Source organism: Batrachochytrium dendrobatidis, assembly GCF_000203795.2.
Source record: "Batrachochytrium dendrobatidis JAM81 unplaced genomic scaffold BATDEscaffold_1, whole genome shotgun sequence".
Classification (NCBI taxonomy): Eukaryota; Fungi; Chytridiomycota; class Chytridiomycetes; order Rhizophydiales; genus Batrachochytrium; species Batrachochytrium dendrobatidis.
Genome location: NW_006281099.1, coordinates 3993410 through 4017599, shown reverse-complemented (window position 1 = coordinate 4017599; position 24190 = coordinate 3993410). Strand labels below are relative to the sequence as shown.

General features: G+C 39.2%; 9 protein-coding genes across 9 annotated transcripts; 3 read left to right on the top strand and 6 right to left on the bottom strand.

Moving 5' to 3' along the window:
* The first annotated feature begins 13 nt into the window (after positions 1-13).
* Positions 14-1047, top strand: BATDEDRAFT_36559 (uncharacterized protein). Its single transcript, XM_006675838.1, has one exon. The coding sequence runs from the start codon at positions 102-104 to the stop codon at positions 825-827; it is 726 nt and encodes a 241-aa protein (XP_006675901.1). The 5' UTR covers positions 14-101; the 3' UTR covers positions 828-1047.
* Positions 1048-1140: 93 nt separating this feature from the next.
* On the bottom strand, positions 1141-5595 carry BATDEDRAFT_86032 (uncharacterized protein; the record flags this gene model as incomplete). The annotated part of the gene is made up of 1 exon (XM_006676099.1): positions 1141-5595. The coding sequence occupies one exon, from the start codon at positions 5593-5595 to the stop codon at positions 1141-1143; it is 4455 nt and encodes a 1484-aa protein (XP_006676162.1).
* Positions 5596-5769: 174 nt separating this feature from the next.
* Positions 5770-6793, bottom strand: BATDEDRAFT_86031 (uncharacterized protein; the record flags this gene model as incomplete). Its single annotated transcript, XM_006676098.1, has 3 exons — positions 5770-5860; positions 5984-6310; positions 6513-6793. The coding sequence occupies 3 exons, from the start codon at positions 6791-6793 to the stop codon at positions 5770-5772; spliced, it is 699 nt and encodes a 232-aa protein (XP_006676161.1).
* An 804-nt stretch (positions 6794-7597) lies between these two features.
* On the bottom strand, positions 7598-8763 carry BATDEDRAFT_85134 (E2 ubiquitin-conjugating protein MMS2; the record flags this gene model as incomplete). Its single annotated transcript, XM_006676097.1, has 5 exons — positions 7598-7688; positions 7815-7888; positions 7999-8124; positions 8320-8459; positions 8754-8763. The coding sequence occupies 5 exons, from the start codon at positions 8761-8763 to the stop codon at positions 7619-7621; spliced, it is 420 nt and encodes a 139-aa protein (XP_006676160.1). The 3' UTR covers positions 7598-7618.
* Positions 8764-9007: 244 nt separating this feature from the next.
* Positions 9008-11885, bottom strand: BATDEDRAFT_15739 (chaperonin-containing T-complex subunit CCT5). The gene is made up of 8 exons (XM_006675083.1): positions 11762-11885; positions 11165-11225; positions 10868-11032; positions 10571-10769; positions 10031-10493; positions 9727-9912; positions 9498-9635; positions 9008-9362 (listed from the first exon to the last, which is right to left on the bottom strand). Exons 1-8 carry the CDS (start codon positions 11864-11866, stop codon positions 9054-9056), a joined length of 1626 nt encoding a protein of 541 aa, XP_006675146.1. The 5' UTR covers positions 11867-11885; the 3' UTR covers positions 9008-9053.
* A 774-nt stretch (positions 11886-12659) lies between these two features.
* BATDEDRAFT_22464 (uncharacterized protein) lies at positions 12660-14923 on the bottom strand (the record flags this gene model as incomplete). The annotated part of the gene is made up of 12 exons (XM_006675514.1): positions 12660-12775; positions 12856-12903; positions 13005-13169; positions 13262-13351; positions 13440-13466; positions 13490-13524; positions 13556-13649; positions 13703-13768; positions 13947-14045; positions 14180-14262; positions 14380-14410; positions 14821-14923. 12 exons carry the CDS (start codon positions 14921-14923, stop codon positions 12660-12662), a joined length of 957 nt encoding a protein of 318 aa, XP_006675577.1.
* A 3746-nt stretch (positions 14924-18669) lies between these two features.
* On the top strand, positions 18670-19542 carry BATDEDRAFT_31269 (uncharacterized protein). The gene is made up of 3 exons (XM_006675590.1): positions 18670-18690; positions 18770-18903; positions 19021-19542. The coding sequence occupies exons 2-3, from the start codon at positions 18794-18796 to the stop codon at positions 19472-19474; spliced, it is 564 nt and encodes a 187-aa protein (XP_006675653.1). The 5' UTR covers positions 18670-18690; positions 18770-18793; the 3' UTR covers positions 19475-19542.
* A 318-nt stretch (positions 19543-19860) lies between these two features.
* On the top strand, positions 19861-20909 carry BATDEDRAFT_85133 (uncharacterized protein; the record flags this gene model as incomplete). Its single annotated transcript, XM_006676372.1, has 4 exons — positions 19861-20118; positions 20216-20298; positions 20393-20563; positions 20701-20909. The coding sequence occupies 3 exons, from the start codon at positions 19862-19864 to the stop codon at positions 20524-20526; spliced, it is 474 nt and encodes a 157-aa protein (XP_006676435.1). The 3' UTR covers positions 20527-20563; positions 20701-20909.
* Positions 20910-21126: 217 nt separating this feature from the next.
* Positions 21127-24076, bottom strand: BATDEDRAFT_85132 (tRNA (guanine) methyltransferase). The gene is made up of 10 exons (XM_006676096.1): positions 23901-24076; positions 23640-23734; positions 23444-23545; positions 22756-22827; positions 22627-22691; positions 22415-22525; positions 22079-22318; positions 21726-21975; positions 21512-21627; positions 21127-21391 (listed from the first exon to the last, which is right to left on the bottom strand). The coding sequence occupies exons 1-10, from the start codon at positions 24038-24040 to the stop codon at positions 21155-21157; spliced, it is 1428 nt and encodes a 475-aa protein (XP_006676159.1). The 5' UTR covers positions 24041-24076; the 3' UTR covers positions 21127-21154.
* Positions 24077-24190: the final 114 nt, after the last annotated feature.

Genomic DNA, 24190 nt, shown 5'->3' with positions numbered 1-24190 from the left:
CCACAATGCGACCCAACGTCGTGACTCCTGCAGCTGCTCAGACTCTTGACGATGCCGCTGCTCTCTCGCACGGTGCTCTCACTCCTGACATTCAGACTGCTATGGGAATGAACGGCATGCAGCCTCAGAATAATGCTGGAACTGTAGGCAATCTGCATCATACACCCACCACTCTGACTCCATCTTTACAACATCCTTTCTGGCCCCAAGTTGTCAATATCAATGGTATGTTGTACGCTGTTCATGCTGCTTCCAGCTACCCACATATCCCGATAAAAACTACGCCCATTCTACAAAGCTCTCAGGACTCGGTCAATCCCACTGTCGTGGTTGAGCCACCGCTCAATCCTGCAACCCATATCGAGGCTCTGCAACAAGAGGGTGAACAGTTACTGGAACACATTCCACAAGGACAGGCACACGGAAACATACCGCCTCAGCCCCCTGCTGCTGATCCAGAACTACGCAATGACCATAACCAGAATGCATTTTTTTTAATTGCAAAACTAGCAGTGCTTTTGTTCATGTTTTGTCAGAATGCAAGCATCACTCGAATCGTCGTCCTTCATCTTGCTGCCCTTCTTGTATTTGTGGGTCAAATGGGTTATATCCAGGTTCCTTCCTGGAAGCCTCTAGACCAGGCTCAGGAGCCTCTCAACCCCTCTAATTCTGACGCTACTCAGCTTTCTGGTCTGTCTGCTGCCACTGAGCCCCCTGCTTTTCATCATCAGTTACTAGACATTGTTTCTGCTTTTTTGGTATCTTTGATCCCTGACCACGACAGAGTCCCCGAAGACAATGCTGCTAATCCGTTCCGGGCAATGTAAATATGCTCTTCGATCCATTCCATCACTCATATCCTGCCATCCGTAAAGTGTTGCACCAAGTGTTGGTTCACTCATGCTTATCTCAGTCGAAAGCTTATTTCCTGCTATGCCGTTGGGCTCTTTGATCGGCTTGGTGTCTGTTGACACTAAACAAATCGTTATAGATGGCTTACACCACTTTTTCAATTGATATGGCAATAAATGCATCTTATAAACACTGACCATTCAACTGTTGATTTATTTTTAAATATATTGGTTGATCTTGCAATGGATCTGCCATTCACTACTTGTCTACAAATAAGCCTCTATCCAGTCATATTCCTGGACGTGCTAGACCCAGTCTTGCATTGATGTCAATATAAGCTTGTTTTAATGGTGACAATGGCGACTTTACACTCAATGCGGCACTCTTGTCAAATTCAACACTTGGACGGCTCATATTAACATCATTTTCTTTGGTGCTTACGGTCAGAGTGTGTGGTTTGATACACATACGACGATCATTGAAGCAGTAACTCGTGCCATTGTCAAGTGGCTCATTACGGGCTACCAACTCGCTAATCGGTATTTCATCCTCTGATGTGTTGGAATTCAAGACTGTGTCTGCCACGATCTGTGTGGAATCAACCATCTCGAGTTGATGTGGATTCAGCTGTCGAGTGTCTAGTCTTGAAAATCCCAAATCGGAGATGCTGTGTGTTTGAGTAGGCGATGTGATGTCAACGCCCTCATGACAGTCCAATACAGGAAGAAACTCTGTATTGGCATTCAGGGCTGTTGGATTTCCGGCATCAGTTTCGAAATGAGCCGCAGGTTCATTGGCCACCCCACTCTCTGCTTTCATTGCCGCAATCAGCTTACGCACCATATCCTTGTATGCCAACTTCTTGTTGTGTGAATTCAGTCCCTGTGTCGAGCTAGTCCCATTGGAAACGCTACGCCCACGTTCCCCTATCATATCTGCTTTTAAAGATTCGAGTGCATCGAGATACTCGCTGACTTTACCCGTAGCACTCAATCCACCAGCTGGGCGTTTTCCTAAAGTGGCAGGTTGTATGGATGCATCATCTCCTTGTTGCCCTTTCATCATGGCTATGGATTTCTCAACAATCATCACTGGCGGCACGTTGGAATCGTCACTCGAGAGCGAGTTCTGCTGAGGATCAACTTTTACCACTCGATCAAACTCTGGCATTGATCCAGGAGACCGCAGCGGCCCTAGCCCTACCTGGGACACTGAGGGCACTGAGCTTGAGTGAAGCTGCGTAGGAAACCTAGAGGCCGTTCGCGGAAGCGGCTGCAACACTAACTTCATTGGCTCGTCCACACGCTGATGGTTCAAAGCATAAGGGTCAATGGAGTTGGTACGCGTCGATGTTTGTGCACGAGCAAATGCGTTTTCAGAACTGGTTTCGCTACTCTCGTTTTGGAGATGGTTTGATATAAATGGGTATTCTGACCAAATGCTTGAGTCAAATAAAGGCGTAATAGGGCTGACGCTTACAACGAGTTGTTCACGATCATGGGGCTTTGGTGTTAGGACTGGTAAGGGTTGAGTGGAGATTTGTGCAAGAGGTGGAGATGCATTTAATTGAGCACAAGTGGGTGGAATAGATGTCAATATCGTGCTTGGTAAAGCGACATTTCGTTCTGTGGCATCGATAGGTGTGACAGATGTAGTTGGAACGGACAGTGTCTGTTGATCATCTGCCATTTTAACCAAGCAATCGGAAGAGCCGCCATCAATACTTTTTATGCAATTCTTTGTAGATGAAGATTCGGATTGGGCCATTTTCAGACGATTGTTCTCTGTTTGAAGAGCATGTAAAGCCACACCAATACTATCACAATATGTCTGAAGTCGATGCAGAGAGATATGAACTACGGCAAGAGCCTGTAAAGCATATCGATGCAGATCCGCGTCTTTTTGCCCAGCAGTGATGGATGCAGCATGCGATGCCAATGCAACACTTTCTGGTACCTCACTTCCTTTGGCTGCTATATCGATTCCTTTATCTCTAAGCAATTTTGCATCAACACTAGCTAGCATATGCTTGACTGCTCCTACCAAGCCCTCGTGTTCCTGAATGGACAAGTCACCATTCTTTAATTGCTCCTTCGTGTCTGTGCCAGAAGATTCCCATGATGTACAAGACCCACCAACCAATATATCCACCAACTGCCTTAGACTTCGAATCTCTTCTACTCTCGACGCATTCACTACATCCAGCTTGCATTCAATTTCAACCATTTCATTGTCCATGCGCAAAAACTTGCTAGATAGATCTTTTAGCTCGTTCTTGGCATTCAAAAGACGTCGCGCTGTTTCCTGTAGCTTCTGTTGAGTCTGATCTAGCCGTGTTTGTGCTTTTTGGGCTGCTTCAGTTGATTTGTGTAGCGTGTGGGATTTTAGACGAAGAGTTTGGTGTGAGATTCGCAAAAGACGAGCTACAATGTTCATTGTAAGAGGAACGCGGAGTGGTGTGCCATCGCCTGCAGTAGCTTTTACATATACGTGATAGGTAGATTGAGAATAGGGAAAATCCTGAGTGACAGGCTCAGGTGGAGTAGATTCAAATGACAGCGTATCAAGTAATTGCTCAATGTCAGTAAACTTGTTGGACCACGTTTCTGAAACAACCGCTTCTATTCCAGTGTCTTTATCATGCGCAGTGACATCACTACCAATATTCTCAAAGGGATCGGCCTGCTGAGTCTTTTCGTATGTGTACTGCTTGATAGACGCGTCGAGTATAGACTGAGCGGATTCCTTGGACGCCCTACACTGCTCAATACTATCGAGAATCACTCGCTCAGCATCATCAAACTGTCCCAAAAGATCTTCGTCGCTTTCAAGTGGTTCAACCTTGTCCTTTCCAGCACGAGTAAGTAGATCGATTCTTTGAGCCTTGACACTTTCTAAACTCTCTTTTCTGTGATCTAAATCGTTTACAATGGCATCCACTTGAAACTGAGCAGCACTACACAATAAATCCAGCATAACCAACGTTCTATCCTGTAGAGTCTCGTCATCTTCATCCCGATGACCACCGTAAATCTGCTGCTTCAATTTTCCAATCATCTCCTGCTTTTCATCAACATCGTTGGCCAATCGATGACTCATGTCTAAAGACTTTTGATATGCCATCATTAAAGCCTCAGACCCGCCTTGCAGACCCTGTAGCTTTTTCTCTAAAGATGCTACCTCTTGGCGTAGCTTTAGTACTTCTTTGGATGATTTTTCTGTGCGAGCTTCTGCTATTAACACGTCTTGCTCTAAACGGCGAATATGATCTTGAGACGCAGCTAAACAGACCGTTTTGTCTGAAATAGCTTGATCAAGCTCGTGTTCAAGAGTCATGCAGCGAAGATCAGAGTCAGCTAAAAGTTGTTTAAAAAGAGTCAACGTGTCTGTATTAGGCAGGTCAGTAAATGTTGAGGAAGATGAGCGAAGCGATCGGTAGATTTGTTTCATCAAAGTATGATCCGAGGCTTGGATTTCCGCATCAGCCAAGTCTGTTTGTGGTTCTTGAACAAGCTGGGGTGTTGAAATAGGATTGGGCGTTTGTATAGATGAGATAGGGGTTGAATTGGATTGGAGTGAAGTAGGCGCACTAATAGACAACACCTGCACTACTTCTGGAATGCCACCTTGAATAATTTGGGATGGAATGGGTGAGCATATCTGTGCCTGCAGCACTGATCCATCTTTTTCCATCGCGACATCATTCGGGTTTTTGATGGTCATGTCTGATAGATTTGTAATGGCTCGTTTTGCTTGATTTTTAGTAGTATGCGTTTCCATTGTGGGAGAAGTCGTATGTACATTGACACAAACAGCCGATTCAGGTTTGATGGTGTTTGCTGAATAGGTATTGTCAGTACCATGAGTAATCTTGGTGTTTTGCCCACCTGTAGATTGAGTTTTTGTAGCAGTCTCCAACAAGAAACGAATTTCTGGAAATAAACATTCTTGCATAGCCGTCCTTCCTTTTCTGTTTCGTGCAAATACATCTGCTCCATACTCCAACAGCAACTGAACTAGCTGGATTTCACCTGTTTGACAAGCATAATGCAACGGATGATTTCCAGTTCCGTCAGCACCACTAGGCAATGCACCAGCATCCAGTAAAATTTTGACAATCTCATACACTGCTAGTTTGAGGAGTTCTAGTTCAGTTTTTTCTTTTTCAGCCGTCATGCTACTTGTACTAGCTGCTATTTCTCCTTGCTCGTCTACTTTCTTCATCATGTATGGATTGCGCAATATATAATGTAAAGCACACTTGTTTGTTTTATAATTCGGTGTGGACGCGACAGCTCCTTTCTGAATTAGCATGAGGACAATTTGAACGGATTCAATAGCTCGTAGAGGCCGATGTCGTACTGCATATTGTAAAGCTGTCAATCCACTTTGAGGGTCTGTATATTGAACTGCTTTGTGCGCATTTGGACCACTTAATACTGTATTAAGTAATGCAGTGTCGCCGTCTTTGATGGATGAGTAAAGAGTGTACTGTTCAGATGGCGTGATGGTTTCTTGGTTATTGACTGTATTGGATTCAAAATAGTGTGGATAGACTTTGTGATGGTTGGCCGATGGCGGAAGTTGAGCTACTTTATTTAAAGGTGATACCATCGCGCTGTTTTTTTGAATTGATCTAGGTAGTACTGGATACGAAGATGGTGTCGAATCGATATTGACAGTCTCGGCTTGTGGAATTGAAGTTGAGGCAGTGTTTAAAGTGGATTGTTTGGCATTGAGCATATTGACAATGTGTGGGAATGGTGCAGCATACTGAATAGTTGTCCATCCGTAATTATCTTGAATCAAAGGCAAGGCATTGAAATAAAGCAAAACGTCAATGACTTTTATATGTCCTTCTCGAGCTGATTTTATACATAGCATTGGTTTGCATTTGCCAAAGTTAAATCACGCGCATCATATATGGACATGTCTATACATGTTGGGCAATATACTAAATCTAATGAAAATAATCAATACGTACCTGCATACATTAGCGGCGTCGAACCTAAAGATTGGAACATGATGCATATTTTCAAGAATGAATGTAAGGATGCAAACGATTAGCGATCCAGTTTTGAAAATAATATTTGGAATAAAATCAAAACCATGTTGGTGGTAATTGACTAACCCCTTGCCAACTAAAACCTTGGTTGTAGACGTACCATTGAGATCTTGAGCATTTGCCATGGCACCACTTTGAATCAATGTGCGCACCATTTCTGATTTGCCAAGATAAGCAGCCAGACAAAGTGGAGTAACACCTCGTAGCAATTTTCCACTCTGTGGATTGTTAGCGCACTCATCAAACATGTCGGGTGTGTCTTTGACCAAAATTCGAAGTAACAATCGCATTATGGCAATATGATTTGACGTAGTTTTTGTCACTATCAACTGGTTTTGAGATGTGATGGTCAGAGTATCGCATGATCCGTAGATGCAGCAAATTATTGCCGTTCTTTATCACAGGTTTGTGTAGAGTTTAATTTAAAAAGGATGAAAGGTCGGTTATTTGTGGTGTAAACCAAAATCGAGCTATTCAGATATTCGAACAGTCTTGCACACGATCGTATGCATCAACAACTCAAAATCCAAATCATCAACACTATTATGCCAACAATCCGAGTTTATTTTTTGCCGACCATAACTACATAACATACCTATCTCTAGAGTCTTTTTTTGTCATCGACGCGCCATGATCTAGCAGCAATTGCACCATATCATAATGGCCATGAATAACTGCCAAATGTAACGGCAAAGCCATATATACATCAGAATCAGCATTTTCGTCGTTGTTTTCATGTGAAGAGGCAGATGAATCGACAGTGCAAGCTAGACGAGCATTCCATCGAGTTGAGCTAGTATTTGGGTCGATTCCCGTTTGAAGCAAGGTTTGAGCCTGTTGAACTGCACCTCTTGATGAAGCTGTGCACAAATCCATTCTGTAAAACAATAATCAGGTCTGTATCTATATAAGCCACAGATATAGTGTCAGATGAGATTGCAAGGGCATGTTTGAGCAGATCTAAAAATTAAATACCAAAGCGGAAGCTGTGTCTATTCTACTACTTTGGTTGATTTACCTTGTTTTGAGCTGTCAAGCCTATTAGATTTGTTCTGGAAAAGAAGTTTTCAGATAGTTTGCTAGGTTTATCAAATTTCCCCTAAAAATTGAAGGATATGGGGCTGTAGGGTTACAAATCAACAGAACTGACCAAAACAATAGAGTCGATTCAGGAAGAAGCAACATACGGAATTAGTGTGACGTTAACTCATTTTAACCTTGATGGTGACAAGAGGTCAAGGTGGCAATGCTCGGATTTGAATTCAGTCATTTAGCAAACCGTGGTCAAGCGGAGTTGAATTGCAAAAGGCTTGACACACCAAACTGATATTATTTTGCCTGTTTAGCTTTGTTGAAACTTGGCTGAGATATCTCGATTTTTTCCTCATTATTACTCTGAGCGGAAACTTGCTTAGATATAAGCGGGGTCGGAACTGTAAGGCGAGTTTTTGAAAATATTTTGCTATATTATCCAACAACATTACGTTCATGTACGAGGTGCTGTGAGTCTGATCCCAAAAGCACCACTGAATAAAAAGCATATTGACTATTACATAAGCGCAGATACCAGGGCACATAACTTGAAAAGCAACAGTAACAAGACAGTATATTGAAGCATTTGGTGATTGGCGACTTGTTTAGAAATATCGGTTATAAAGATTGAACAATTTAGCAAGTTTTTATTCAAGTCGCCGGTAGCTTCTAGTTCCCAGCAAACATGGTTCCTTCTGCTGGCTGAGACAGCTTCTTGTTTGCTGATGAAGCCATTTCCCTATAAGCCACGCAACGTACACAATTTATATCAACAAGTGTCGTGTATTCAAGTATCACAATGGAATGAATTGTGGACCAATACATTCTAACCCATCATTACAATCTAAAGGAATAAAAATCTTACTTGCGAAGCTCGGACAGGACAGTTTCAATCGTGTAACTTCGTTTCCAGTTGTCAAGACATGGTAGTTTTTCAACCTAGATATAGTAAACATTAATGGGATCGCTAAACCAATAAACTAGATCAAATGCGCTGAATCTTGGATGCGTATCAACCAGTTTTAACAGGTCAATTCACAATGTTTTACCTTTCCGTGTTGCTGATTGACACAAGGAAGATTAACTTTAGAACAGAAACTAACAACTGGAGGTCGATCAGGGTAGTCTTCGCCACAGGTGATTTTAAGACTGTAAATCCTGTTTTCGTGGGCCGTCTAGATCCATTCGAATGATGGTGTGAAAATGAACAAGTATAACCATGCGAAAAGTCAGGCTCTAAGATCTCAAAGATGACTATAGTTTGAGAAGATAGACTCAAGCCAACGACTGGTCTTGAAGATCTGGGTTTCCAATACCCATATCGGTTTAGAATTGGAGTGCTTAAACCGTAGTTAGCATATTAATCTTACATGGCCAGGTCCGATTATAGTTCCATGCCACTTGGTCATGAGCAAATCTTCGCCATTTGCAAGACCGTAGCTAATAGTGCCATCGCCGATTCCCTTTTCACCTTTTTCGAGTTCCTCCAGAAGACGAAAGTTGCGAGGGACTATTGCAATCCGGAGCGGGTTTGATGAGCGCCAAAGCCATGGATGATTATAAATCAAGCACAAATTCAGAAAAAAGTAAAGAATTGGCTAGTTAGTTGACGATAAACTGTAGGTTTGATAAAGTCTATAGAAACCCCGATTACTATACTACAGATTGACTTGGGTGTTGGCATCAAACAGGTCGATTTAAGCAATCCCAACCCATGTAACCAGTACAGTGGCTCTCTATATAGTCTATGATTTCATGGTATTCTCCACCATTCTTGTTGCAAATATCAGTAGACACAACACACCTTTAGCCATTGTTGCCGTTGATGTTTAGCTGTCAGGAATAAACTGCTTTAGATTTCGTTGTACAAGTGAAAGTATAGCACGTGATGTGCTGCTTGATTCTCACTCATGTGTCGGACTTGCTGCAATTGAATTCAACGTTTTTTGAAAGCATTTTTCATTAACTGTTACTATCTCACTAGAACCTTCTTCAAAATATCACTAAATGCCAAATCAAGTCTGTAGAAATAAAGATTGCCAGGATATACCCGTTCCTAAAATGATTACAAATTCCGTGCTTCATTATCCAGAATTCAACCTTGTTACTGTTCAGCTTCACCGGGTTGGATCACATCGTCAATTTTAAGCACCATTTTGACGAGTTGAGTAGCAAGATACAACTGAGATCGCTTAGAGATCAGTGGGTCAAAGACATGTTGCTCACGCATGTCGTTTGTACCTTTGAGATTGCAGTCAATACCAAGATGAGAATTCTTTTCAGTAACGTGGCGTGATTTAATTTCTGCCAAGGTTTCAATGGGAGAAAGACCAGAGTTTTCGGCAAGAGCAAGAGGAACAGCATCAAGAGCGCATGCAAAGGCGCGCATGGCATATTGCTCAATCGATGAAATCTAACGTTTGCAATCAGTGAAAATTGGGCGTATTAAATAAAAACATCATAGGGTTAGCGAATCAAGTCATGCAAGCACTAAACTTGCGTCTGTATGCACACGAAAATCAGTGCAAAAAAGATGCTTAATACATACCTCATTTGCAGCTTTGGCAACAGCAAGAGAACAGGTGATTTCAGCAGCACCTCCACCATACACAATACGACTGTCACGAACAAGGTTACGAACAACGCAAATGGCATCGTGAAGACTGCGCTTGGCTTCATCAATAATCTATATAGATTTCAGTAGTAGGTCGTAGCAGTTAGCATCAAACAACATATCCCAGTTAGTGGCTCTAAATACAAAACACTTGAATGCCTACCATCTTGTTTCCACCACGGACAAAAATAGTAACAGCGCGAGTATTGGCGCATTGTTCAATGACAAGCATGCGATCTTTGGTCGTACCAAAAGAAACTTCACGAACAAGACCTGCTTTGCCAAGCTTCTCGGCAGAAAGCTCTGCAAATCGTGGTACAATGCGACCGTTGGTGGCAATAGCAATCAGCTAAAGCGAATTATTAATTGTTTAAATACAGACATGAATTCAATCAGATACAACTCGCACTAGGTTCAAAAACACTTCTAATAGCAGACCAGCATAACAAAATTATACAAGTTTGTACCTCAAGCTCGGGGCCACCAACCCATCTGACAGCAGGAAGGTCGTTTTGCATAAGTAAATGGTTGGCCTCATCGTCAAAGCCCCACTGGCAAATAACTAAATTAGCCCCACAGTCCTTGACCTGTTTTACCATCTCCTCAAACTTCTCCTTCTCGTATGCTTGTAGCTTTTCGTACTCTTCTACAGATGTGATATCCAGTTGATGCTTGGTCTTTGGCTTAGGGGGCTCGAAAGGACAGGTAAGGATAGCAATTTTGGTGTCATGGAGTTCCTTGGGCATTTGTGGATGGGAAAAGTCCTTGTCGACCACAACACCCATGACAAGTTTGGAGTCAACTAACGACCCTCCTACCTTTCCGTCAACCTTGATGAGCTCAAAATCAACATCTTTGCGATCAAGATCCGCAACGGCAAGAACTGCATCAACAGCCATTTTGGCAAAATGGTCATGACATTTGGAAACACTAAAATAACAGATGAATAGCAACATGTGAATAAAGTCCATGCAGTGCATAGGATTTAGTTTCAAATCTACACCTACATTTTAGATCCAAGACAAGTCTTGGCAGTACGTAAAAGAACATCTAAATTTTGCTTATCAATTGTAATCTCATCGGCAATTGTGTCCAGATGAGCAACTGCTACGGCACACGCACGCTCGTAACCATCAGAGATACGGATAGGATGAATGCCTTTGTCTAGCAAAATCTCGGCTTGCTCTAACAATGCACCAGCAAGAACTAATCGGAACAGTTAGATCAATATACAGTCAGCTAACGTGAGCACCAAACAATGTACCAGTACATTGTTTGCAAATTAAACAGAAAGTAATACTGACCAACAACGCCAGTTGTGCCATCACCAATCTCATCGTCTTGACTTTTTGAAAGCTGTACCAATAACTTGGCAATCTGATGCTCTACCTCCATTTGACCCAAAATAGTTGCACCGTCGTTAGTAATGGTGATATCTCCGTCAGAGGAAATAAGAATCTTGTCGAGTCCTAAATAGAGTGGATATAGATACGAAAAACAGTATTAGTAATGTGACAGCGCAATCAGTATTGCTAGATAGATCAATTCGGTAGATTATCATAGCAATACTGATTGCATGAGCAAAGATTTAGAGTGAATACCTCGAGGACCAAGCGAAGATTTAAGAATACTTGCAACTGCCTTTGCAGCCAAAACATGAGACTAGATTCAACAATCAGATACAGTCAAGTGTTAAAAACATTAAAATAGGACTTGGTAAGAAATAAAAGTATACAAGTAGGAGGCAATGGTTCACTATTGAATGGTAGCGGGGATGTGAAATTATTCCAGCAAGACAAACTAGGCGGAAGTATCAGTCAAGCCGATATTCGCCAACAAATAGATAAGGAAGAGCAAAGCCAATTCAATAGCAGCAGCCGTCTTTCAATCAGGTATTAATTGGTAGTAATATCACAAGAACATAGTGTGAGACCAAGAATAGCCATTTTCAATAGCAGTCTGTCCGACTCGTTTCATTTCCTGATTTCCTTCCGCACAAGTCGATGATGATCCTGTGGAGATCCAAAGTAAAGCAGCAGCTCTCTCTACCCAGTGAGACTCAAGCTAGATAAAGTATAGTTTATGAAGCAAGTAGTCGTGCTCTTTATCTACTTCAATGGTAGTGCTACAAGATCGTAGTTGAACACATACAGGCTGGCTAGATCGAAGAAAAAGGAACATCATAGAGCAATGGTTACCTTTTGAGCCTCTAATCCCTTGATACGAGATTTACCCTGGTCTCTAACAATGATGAAGGGGCGACCATATTCGTCCTGGGCATACACAGCGTTAGATCCGTTCATGTTTAGTTATTGGTTTTGCAGCTAAAGACGAAAAGGTTGAAAACGCACGAAAAAACGATTTATTTGAACAAGTCAATTTCATTGTTTTGGAATCATTCAAACAGCATTAAACAGACTGTTGCAGCATTTCAAAAACATGGATTTTCTAAACCACAAAATTGTTTAGTCAATGTAAACTAGAAACATTAATGTTCGTGTCAGAACAAGACCAAACGAGTGACGTTCTATATTGAGTTTGATCGTTTGGTAAACTGACCGTGTCAATACAAGTTAGACCGCTGTTGCAATAGATGATCTTGCTATTCAAATCAACAGTCTACAGATATTTACAAAAAAACAACATCAAGAAAGCACATTTGGACTAGATTCTTCAATCTCAAACTTTCCCTTTATTCAAACCAAGTACTACAATTAAACATTGCGTGGTTGGCATAAAAACAACAGCTGCATTTCTGAGATGCTTTCTTGAACTAGATCACGAATGCGTCCAAGTTTTTAAGACCCAGCAAAAATGAGCTGTATTGCCAATGTTTAAACCCGATATCTGGGTATGTTGATCGTGTAATGTGACTACCAAAAAGGATAGTCTCGGCTTAAAACTATAGTTTGGTTGTATTATATGATGGTTGTTGTATTTATTGAAATATTGAAAATGTCGATTAAAGTTAGTTTGTAATAGAAAAGCACAAGGAATATTCAACCATTATTTATTCCAAAGCAAAATAGAGGCAGTGATTGCAAGATGAATAAACGTTCCATTTTACGTGAATATGGCTGTAAATGATTTAATCCACTAAAGTGAGAATCCTCCTTCTAGACAGTCTGGTATAAACAGCTCATAGTCCGAGTGTTTACATCGGAACGAGAATCGTGGAATATTTTGTCTTACAAATTTGAGGCTGGGGGTATCTGTTATTGATGAGCCATTTTTGTTAAACTAGTATTCTTTTTGATACACAGAATATGCAGCAATCAATTTATAAACTCACATTGTCCAGGTCCAGGTGTTGGGTTTTTACCATCAAATTGATCTGATTCTTTTGTATTGAACGTTGGCAATTTCACAGCAAAATATATAGACTTTTAAACACAGTACATAACAAACTTATATCAATATATTTTCCAACACTATTGTTACCTTGATCTGTAGATTCGCCATGATTGTTGGACTTGTGCACTCTTGGAACTTTGATCGAGTCTGGTTTATCCAATCGCGCTCCTAATGAATATGCTGGTGCTGAATGCTTCAATTTGGAATTTGTTACTGGAGAATACGCTGCTGGTCCAGGTGAAAGCTGATCCACTATATAGTTGACGCAAAGAATTGTGATTTCTATGTTATGATCTTATTGATATCTTGACATTTGATTATAGTTTAAATTTTCAATTACTTACACCTGATAGGCCGCTGAGATCGAATAGAGTATGCAGCAGCAGCAGAAATAGTTACCACTGGATGCATTCCCAATGTTGAGTTGATTTCATCTACACAAATTATAATTGGTTTTGATAGTAAAAGTAAAGTGCACAGGTTAACATTTCAGCCTTGACTTTATATATCCAATGCACCTACATTGAGCTGGTCCTGGATTCTCATTAACTAAGCATAATTGTTAATAGTACATTGGTGTATTTGAATTGCATTAGCTGATCTAAATCTATTATTTTATCATTCAAGTATATATCTACTTGCTTTTTTCAGTCTGACGTCGTGGCTGAATACTGTAGGCAGGGGCTTTAGATTCCTTACTCGGGATATATGTCGGATTATATTTTCCTGGACCTATATAAAATTGTAAGTATTATCAGTGCATGCTAGTTGTATGTACTGGCAACATAGTGGTGACTTGCCTGGGGTATCCTTTCCAAGAGTATCACAGTCAGCTTCGGAAGCATCCGTGGCTAAATATGTATTTATTCAATCATATTAGTATTTTATTATACGAGATAGTTAAAGCAATATAATCCTTTTAAATAGCATAAATATTGATTGCGTGCAATTTGATTCTGTAGATATCAAAAAATAAACACCAATTTACCACGCGGTAGCAGGATTGATGAGATTGCATGTTTGCCTTACCTCGCTTTTTGAATCCACCTTGAAGAGAAAATGCTGGTCCTTTGGATAATCCGGTACGTGTTGTTTGAGGGAAAAATTTGTTGGGACCAGGAGTTAACTCTAGAACATCAATTAAAAGGTTAAAATATTTTGAATGACTTGAAAGTGTAAATTGTTCACATATCTGCCATTTTAAGATGCTTTCAGTCAAGTTTGAGTAAAGCTGTAAAAAATGCATGACTGGGCTCAATCACCTTTTTTCTCGGCCTTGAGTTTAATTCCAAATGAGTATGCTGGAGCACGAACTCCTTTGGCTTTTCCATCTGGACCAATTGTTCTACAAATGGTGTTGTATCAATATATCGTTAAAGATCAAAATCATTACACAGTTTTATATAAAGAACAGTCGGTATACTTTAAAATTAGTAACATATTTCAAAGCTAGTTTACATACGGGGGTAAAGTATAAGCCGCCGGTCCAGGTCCTAAACGCCAATAAACAGTTTTTGCGACAGATTATCCGTTGTAGACACGATTGATCATGATGTTCAGCATTTGTCGTGTGATCAATGTCGGTAGATTGTTAAACAAAATCCGGCGGGTTCATTGTAGTATCACGAATTCATTCCAGTTGATGAGTTTCCATTCATAATGTTTACAAGTGTTAAATATAATACAAAAAATAGTGAATGTTGGATTGCAGTCCAATATCGCATAGTGTATATGATTTATACTATTAGTGGCAGCGGGTGATATTGTTTTGTATATTTAATGGCGACGTGTTTTAAACCGAATCGACGCCTATTCATAGTGTCCTCATCATATACACAATATAGCTCCACATCAACAATATCACACGATAAAATGGGCTATGTAGCTATAAAAACTCATGTACCTCTGGCTCGAGCTGCGATTGGAATCTCTTTAGCAGTGAGTAAACTTTTTCCACCCTTGAGAATCGGGAGCTCGCCATCTACTGCCCTGGAACTAGCTGCCATATTAAAAAAAGAATATTTGAAATGTGAGGCAAAAGTGGAAGAGCTAATTGCTTTGTGGATATATTTTGGCTTGTCGATTTCACACGCTGTGGAACAAAGGATATTAGGGCAAATAATAGTAGACTTTGGATAAATATTTTTGGTTTGTATAAATGAGTCTGGAGGTTCATAAAACTAAAAGAAATGCTTGCATTCATGTCAAGTGACCACCATAATGAATATACATTACAAGATGTACAGGCTTTAACTACTCCACAATGTATCAAGAATAATTATACATTAATGCAAGATACATGTTTTATCTAGTCTAATGACGAATTTTTTTGATTGGGTCAAGTTTATCGAAACGATCTACCAACGTATATATATCAATTTGTTATATTGGTAGTGAGATTTAAGCCTATACATTTGGATTTTGAATCTAAAACTGCTGATTTCAATTACAGCCGTATTGTGTAAATGAAACATCAAATGTCAAAATATATAATAAACTGACATTCCCATGAAATAGTCGGTATCAGGCTCTGCTGCATTTACTAAACAATATCATGTCATCTAAACTTATTGACAAATTTTACTGGTCTTTCTCTTTTGTGGTCATTTTGTATAAAACAACTAAGCAAACGTTGCATTTCTGAGATGCTTTCTTGAACTAGATCACGAATGCGTCCAAGTTTTTAAGACCCAGCAAAAATGAGCTGTATTGCCAATGTTTAAACCCGATATCTGGGTATGTTGATTGTGTAATGTGTGACTACCAAAAAGGATAGTCTCGGCTTAAAACTATAGTTTGGTTGTATTATATGATGGTTGTTGTATTTATTGAAGTATTGAAAATGTCAATTAAAGTTAGTTTGTAATAGAAAAGCACAAGGAATATTCAACCATTATTTATTCCAAAGCAAAATAGAGGCAGTGATTGCAAGATGAATAAACGTTCCATTTTACGTGAATATGGCTGCAAGACCATTCAAATATGCTTCACAAGCAAATCATACCTTCAAACTTTTACTAAATCCACCACGCTTTAGTTTGAACAAAACCATATACCAGTATCAGTTTTCATGCAAGAACTTTATCGGCGTTATATTCCAGCCACAAAAAATGATGTATTTCTGTACAGCGACTCTCCCAGTGGTCTGTCCTTGCTGTCGAATGTGGCTCGTGTCTTTAGAACGACTTTAAGAATTCAACCCGACTCCTACACAAATATTCCAATATCTACATCAACCATTAATATATCTGATTTGGCTTCGTATTTTCCGGCAAGTTCAATATTTAAACTTGCCATGGCCATCCAACTAGAACCCACGTGTTGAACGAAATACAAGTCTACAATCCTAAATAGTAACTAATACTGTTGCGAATCAAATTATTTAGGGCTATGGATTTCTTGTTGCTATTCTATTTTGTATGGCATTGTATCTTATTGCGGCTGCCATATACAACTGGTCAGTGTATGCATGTTGTGTTCGTCGGATATTCAGATCAGAAACGCGTGGTCTGCCTTCAGCTTCATCAAAATTCATTATCAAGCTGGGCATTTCGCTCCTCACCCTCATATTGATGTAAGAATGATATTTAAACTGAAATGACTGCATTCAATACTGTTAGAATTGCATCAAAATAGTGTCAAATATTCAAGTATTGCATATAATCCATAAAATACAGCATTCTAGTGCTTGGAAACTATCAAGCAAGTAGATTCATTACAATAACAGGATCGGCTTTTCAATCAACTTCAATTCAGCTCGTTCAAAGCCTATCGAAAATCGCCAATACAATTCCTTCTGATATTGATGCAGGATTTATCGATCTCATTTTGACAGTAAATAATGTGACTCAGTATAGCCCTGTTACTGCTCAAGATGTCACACGCCTTGCTACGGTGTCCAATGCAAGTATCCAAGGATACTTTACTTCATTGTCCGACTCTGAGAGATATCGTGTAGCTTTAAACTCGTCGCTGGTTCAAGGGGGAACAGATCAAACATCTGCCATAACTGGACTTACTTCTGTTCAAGCCTGTAAGTAAAGACTAGACAAATGCAGTATCGTTGCTTTTGGCTAATATCATGGTTTTTAATTGGCTTGACGCGGTCGCTTGCTAGATTACGATGCACTGATGTTGGCGATTCAGGCAATCAATAGCGCATATATTGCAATACCTGGATCCAACAATCAGTATTATGCCATTCAAGCTTCACAAAAGCTCAATCCAACAGATATTTCCACAAACATGACAATACTAAATGCATACTTTGGCTCTTTTCCTAGTTTAAACGAGCTATATAGCCAGTTTCCAGAAAATCTAACTGTTATGCTGAGTGATGGACAGGCCATTGCAAACAATACAACTGATAGTCTCTCTACTGTAATTTACACCTCACTTGAAGGTAAGCTCAAGTCTACAAAAAACTAGCCAGGATCGACATCAATATTGACACTTGATTAATAATATTATTTTAGCTCTAGTGCGCTTAATAGCAAGTGCAGTTGTATCCAGAAAATTCTCGACAATATCTCCAATTGATATATACACAGTAGCCATATCGATGAGTCTTGATTCCTTTACATTAAAACTCCAAACCATCATGCCATCAATAAGCACCATCAACGTATATAGACAATTAGCCCAACTTTCACTCACGGCACTTGTGCTTTTATTTTTCTTCATGTGGTGGATAGAAATATTTTTGGGAAATGCAGTGTGTATTCGAGCCCAGATCATTGCAGCTTCGTTTGTGTTTTCATTGGTAGTCTTTGTCACGATTGCGTACTTTGTTTCAACAGCATTGTTGGCAGAAGGCAAGTAACTGCAATGACAGTGATTTGAATCAACCGTTTATCTGAAAACCATCTTACAATGTTCAACTTTATTGGCTAAATGGTTCAAGGTTGTCGAATGACATTTGACGAGTCGCCGCCCGTTATTCAAAAATATTTAGACTACCCAATCGCTACCAGCACTATAAATAATCTTTTGATTGTTCGTAATGTGTGTATGAGTAATAAAACGCTGCTATCTGCTGGTGTTGAACTTGGTGCCATCGATGCAAATCAAGCCAATATTACAAGCCAGATGATGATGACGATTCCGTCTGTTCAAGCACCTCCTCAGCTTAATGTCGAGTAAGGTTATTTCATGATCCAATAATGGGTAATTGTAGTCATGGATTTACAATGTAGCAGTCACTAAACATCGTACTTTTACATTTAGAACATATCTCCCAATATCCACACCACCTGCACAGTTTTTTACCAATGTCACTGCATTCAACATTAGCACTTTGAACACGTCCAATCTGACCATGCTAACAGCAATGTCAATTCCGGCACTCAAAAACGCGCTATCTACACTGCGATCGATCGTGAGCAATATGCAATCCAGCTATACGGTGTCCGATTTACAATACACTGGAGGTGCTACCAACGCAGATAAAAACAATGCATTGATTGATTTTCGTTCCAGATGTACCACTATCATTTCAGGCATTGATAATCTTGGTGGCAGTACACTGGATTGGTTTTCAGCAAACACTACCTCGCTAGTATCCGATGTATCTAATTTAAGCTCCAAAACTACTCAGTACCAGGTATAGTTTATTAATATCTAGACCACTGCCTTGTCCGAGTAAATATTGAAAAAGTTTTGGGCTGACATGTAAACTGACTTTTATGAACAGAACTCGACAACAACCGCAATCTCATATTATACTGAACTGACAGCAATAGTAAGAAACTATAGCATAGGATTATCTTCAAACGCAAGTATTTTGATCATTTCAAATTCCACAGTGATGTTTTTGAATGTCAGTGTTTTAAATAGTCTACTTGTGTTTCTAGGTCTCAATTCTCATGGCAGATACCATGAGTACATCGATTTCCAATTCATACTTGCGATTGTCAGACCAATTAAATTGCTTTAGCATGGCTCAGCAAGCATACACTCTTCAAGACCAAGTATGCGGAGTTGGTCTGTAAGTAATATCGCGATATTGATGTATTGGTATTTCTGATTGCACTGCTTTCAACACTTGATTGGCACTAAATGTATCAATATACGTTTGATTATTATTGAACATGGTTTATAATAGTGCCGATTTGGATTCTATTTGGTTTATCTTTCTTCTGATGTCTATTGTGATTACTGTGACGATTCCACTCATAATGCATGCAACAAAAACCCTAATGTACAATCAGAAAGAGCTTGCCAAACCCAAACCTCGTTCCAAACCTCTTGATAAACTCCAGCAAAAGTCTGCAAATCGTACCCATCCTGAGATTCTTAAATCTAGTCGTAGACACGGAGAAAGCCGAAACTCGTCCGTATCATACGTTTCCAGAGATGACAATGCACATGAATTCAATGCTGGGGTAGCTAGAGCCAGTACTACAAGCTCTTTTTCTGGAACGGATCAGGATATAGGCGAGATTTCGCCTGGTGTGGGCATACCTTTGAATTCTCGATATCAAGGCTATAATGCTCCCACATCGAGGAACCACGAAAGATTGTCGTTGAAACCTCTTGTACCATCCAATCGACGATGATTCCAGAGGATCAAGTCACTGATGTTTTTTTAAAGCACTAGAAAATAAAATAATCATTGATTGTGTTGATTTTTCTTTTTGAAATATGCATTCAGTTTGTAATGGTTTAGGTAGCTAGAGCCAAAAAGGGGTATATGGTCTATAGAGATCCATGCATGCATAGCCGAGTATTAATATGTTGATGACGTAAATGCTTGAGTTTCTATTCACAGCCAATAGTAAATGTTGCTCTAATTAGTAATATGAATATTTGATTATCCTGTGAAAAACAATGTTAGTCTCTGCAAAATGAATACAAAAATATTTCACTTTTGCGCGAATGCAGTCTAGTACAGCTTGAATCAAAATGTTGCAGTTTTGCAAGTTTTCAATTCATTGCATTCAATCATGACGGCAAAGATTAGACAGAAAGGTAAAGCGAAACAGGCTGACAAGCAGACCAAAAAGATTGACTTAAATCGTCCACCAAAAGCCCAGCACTTGGACTGTATGCATCGACTCAACTTTTTATATCAGGCTGCACACTTGTATACTTCTCAGCAACGCACACCCATTGCATCTCCATATACGCCTAGCATTGCTGGCATTGGCCGTATGTTTGGACATCAAATGAAACATGTCGCCAAGAAACTTGTTGTTCGACTGTAAGTACTTTGAATAAGGATTGCATTCGTTGCTGAATCAACTACGAATCAATCTGATAATCTTGGAAAACTTGATACCACAATCTTTTGGATTCAGTGATCCACACGTTAAACGGACAATCTGCAAAAAATGCCATGGTGCATTAGTGCCAGGAATCTCTTCAACAGTGCGACTAGATGGTTAGTTTAACTTGTCGACTATTTGCAACCAATCATAAAATTACAGCAAGATCCTGTTTGATTTCCAGTATCTAACTCATGTGTCGAATGACAGATACCTCTGCAAAGAAAGTGGACATTACTTGTTTGTATTGTGAGAATGTTCGTACTCTGGGAATCAATACCAATTATACGCTATTTAATGATAAAAACGAGTGGGTTGATGACACGTTAGAAGTTGCATTATAGTCTACTCAATCTCGGAACAAGATTTTGGATTTAAAATGTAATTCATGTAAAATGAACCACTTTTGTATTGATCTTGTAATGACTTTTTTGCTCTGGAATAAACAATTGTCAACTATTCGTTGTTATTGAAAATTGATTACTTTTTCTATTAAAACTATGTTATCTTAATATCAGATACGTTCGCGCTCTAGTTCAACATATCTCAATAACGCAACAGTTGTTTTTATGTTGGTCACCCAATGCTTACTTCAAATGTTCGTTTTGAACAAAAGGAAAGTTGGAGGTTGAAAAGATGTGGAATGTATTGAAACAGGAATGTGATCACTCACTGTATTTTTGTACAAGAATAAACACAAAAACCAGTCAACTAACGAGTTCAAAAGACATAATGTTATCCAGTAAGATTGTCACCAAATATGAGACTGTTTATCATGCATTTTGACACTCATTTAGTGTTCCATTTTACGTGAATACGGCTGTGATAATCGAGCCCATAAAGATCTCGTTCAAGACTTTCCATGGTCAATCTCACTAGGCAAACCCAAACACTGAATATAAACAAGAATTGGTTTTAAAATCAAACGAAATAGATGGCTGTAATGCTTTTAATATATTGTATTACAGTATTCTATGTATCTTTCTCTAGTATATTGTCACTAGATTTAGAAACATCAGATTGAGAAACCAAGTTTTCCTCAGTCTCTAAGCCTTTTCTTTTCCCAAGGATTTTGGGTTCGGCAAATGCAAGGGCAGATGGGAGTCGAAAGGAAATACATAGCATGTCCTTATTTGGTGCTACAGTTCGAACACTATGGACCATGATCAGATTGGATCCAAGCGGCATTCCAATCACTCGTTCTACCCGCTATATTCATAAAGTAGGCAAAATATAAAAAGTAAATATAGCGTTATGACCAAGTGATTATGCTTGAGCATACCATTCAAATGTCAAATATTGAAAGGCTGATATGAAAAAATGACACACCTCAATCACGTCTGCCTTGACGTCTTTGGCATTGGAAAAGCAATGGCAGTGAATCGTGGGCAAGTCGGAGTCCATAATTACATCACGCATGCCACTATACAGACCGTGAAACGCATCTAAAAAATGCATCATTTATATCAGTATAGTATAAAGATTTCCGACACAATTTTTAAACACAGTCGGGAGATCATAAACACAAACAAGCATAGTATACCTAGAAACTCGATAGCAGTTGCAGGTAGATTCATTACATAGTGCTTAAAGTGCCGTATACCACTTATTGCGGGCTGATCAGTCAAAGGAGCAACTGTTGGCGATTCGACCTTTCTATTACGCTTCTTGTCATTGCTTGTCGGTTTTTGCTTGGTAATCTTATTCCAGATCGCTGGATTATTTAGATCCTCTAGCGACTGTTTGATGAATTGGCGTCCATCCATGTTGAATGGCAGTATTCGAGTTTCAAGCTTTATTTTACAAATTATGTAGATCAAGGCAAAAAAGATATCCGTTAAAATCTCAATAAATTCAGATTTAATCAGATTTATATAAAAAACCAATCATGCGTACCTTGTTGAGTTTGATGTTTTCCATCAAATATTTGAACGATTGAGGATTCAAATCGTTGGCAAATACTACACACCGTTTGTGTTTAGCAGCCGGTAATGCAAATGGACCAACTCCAGCAAATACATCACATATCAGATCGTTCTGACCAAACAATTTAATGATTCGATCGTGCTCTCCTTGTAATCTAGAATTCCAATATACCTTGGAAAAGTCAAAATGAAAAAAACATCCTCCCTCTTTCTAAAAACTCGATTAACAATGGACCTGATAAAAATATAGCAAAATGATGCATCCATAGTGGCGATGCATTAAATCTTATGCATCATTGTGACCTACAAGTTTGGCATTCATATCATTAATACCAGCAAGAATTTCCATTTGGAAAAAGCGAAAGGTGTGGTCAATGTTGTCTAATTTGTTCACTACAGTTTTGATATGAGACGATTTCTGTTATAAATTGCAATTCAAAACAGATACAAAAGGTAAATAAAACAACAGATTGAATCATAATAGCAAAGCAGCACACATGATAAAATGCAATGTCATACATCTAAAATGACTTGTCCAATGATATGCTTAAATGGTTGGTATCGATCTCTCAGATTAAGATGAGCTAAAGGAAAAATAAACTCATTTAGTGCTTTATGCCAACTAAATAAAAAGTATAAAGTTCTTACCAATGTGACCGACAGTTTCAAATGCACCCGGAGTTTCCATCTCATCCGGCAAAATCGATCTTAAAACTTGATCTACAGTACCAAATTAAATATTGAATCTGTAAATCATCATATAGTCTGATGATTTATATATAAACGAGTTTTGCGGTCGTATTCATGTAAGCACCAAGGATGTCAAGATACATAGTCAACAGCCAGTGTTGTGGAATAATTGATATCACCAAATTTACTGGACAGCATAGTATCTTGTAAATTTCTTGACAAAATCCACCGATCTTTTTCCTGGTGATTAGCATGAAAACAACTGTTGCGTTTCCAAGACATGCAGTCTTTGTTTTTAAACTAGATTATGTCTGAGATTTTAGAATACAAGCAAGAGCTTGTACAGACTTGAGAACAGTCAAACCCAATATCTGAATTGTAATGTGTGAATCAAGTATCACACTTGATGATTATACAATGTATGGCTATGCCAAAAAAAGAGAAGCAGCACGTTTAAAACGATAGTTTGTGAGCATCATATGATGAGCGCTGTGTTTGAATGGGAAATGTATATTCAAGTCAATTTGTAGTAGGAAAGCACAACAAATATTCAACTATTTCTTATTCCAAAGCAAAATAGAGACAGTGACTGCAAGATGAATAAAGGTATTCCATTAACATGAATACGACCGTAGTTTGAATCTACCTGAAGTCCAATAATCGTATTTAAGCTCGATCGTATGTTTAACAAGTTTAGCCTCATGCTTCAACGCAAATTCTTTAAGAGGATTAGGAAGATCATTAATTTCTATCAAGAATAGCCATACATTTGATATTGATCAGTTTTGAATAAGCTACATTCGAGAGTTGTGCAAAATGGTATGAGTTCATAGAGCCTCTACCTGATGCTTCCATTGATGGATCAAGTAGCAATAATCTCCATTTTTTGTCAGTTGGATCATCTACAATAGTGCGAAGTCGAGGAGCTACAAGAATACTATAAAGCAAGCGGTTGTTGAACCGAGTTATTATCTGTTTTGGTAAAATGTTTGTATTTGAATAGGAATGCTGCACAAGTAGGATAGATCATAATCTTTAGATACAGTTTGATCCAGATAGTAAATGCCAGGCCAATCAGCATCGAATACACTGACGAGACTTACTGGCTACGAAGTGTTTCCATGGCAATTCCAGATGCGTGGGCAGGGATTTTCAAAGCAGGAAGTGTATGACTGGATTCAAACAAGGCATGGTTGAGTTGCTGAAGACCCTTGTTGGCAGGTGGAGCAAAGATATACTTCATGCTTGCTATTTGAATTCCTGGAATCCTAATTGATGCTCACTATAATCGTATTCTCGGCAACCTCAAAAATCGGATTAAAATTCAGAAAATTTGGGGTTGAACAAGCCACGTGGACTGCCAGTTGAAGTGCAACTGCACCAATAAAAGTAG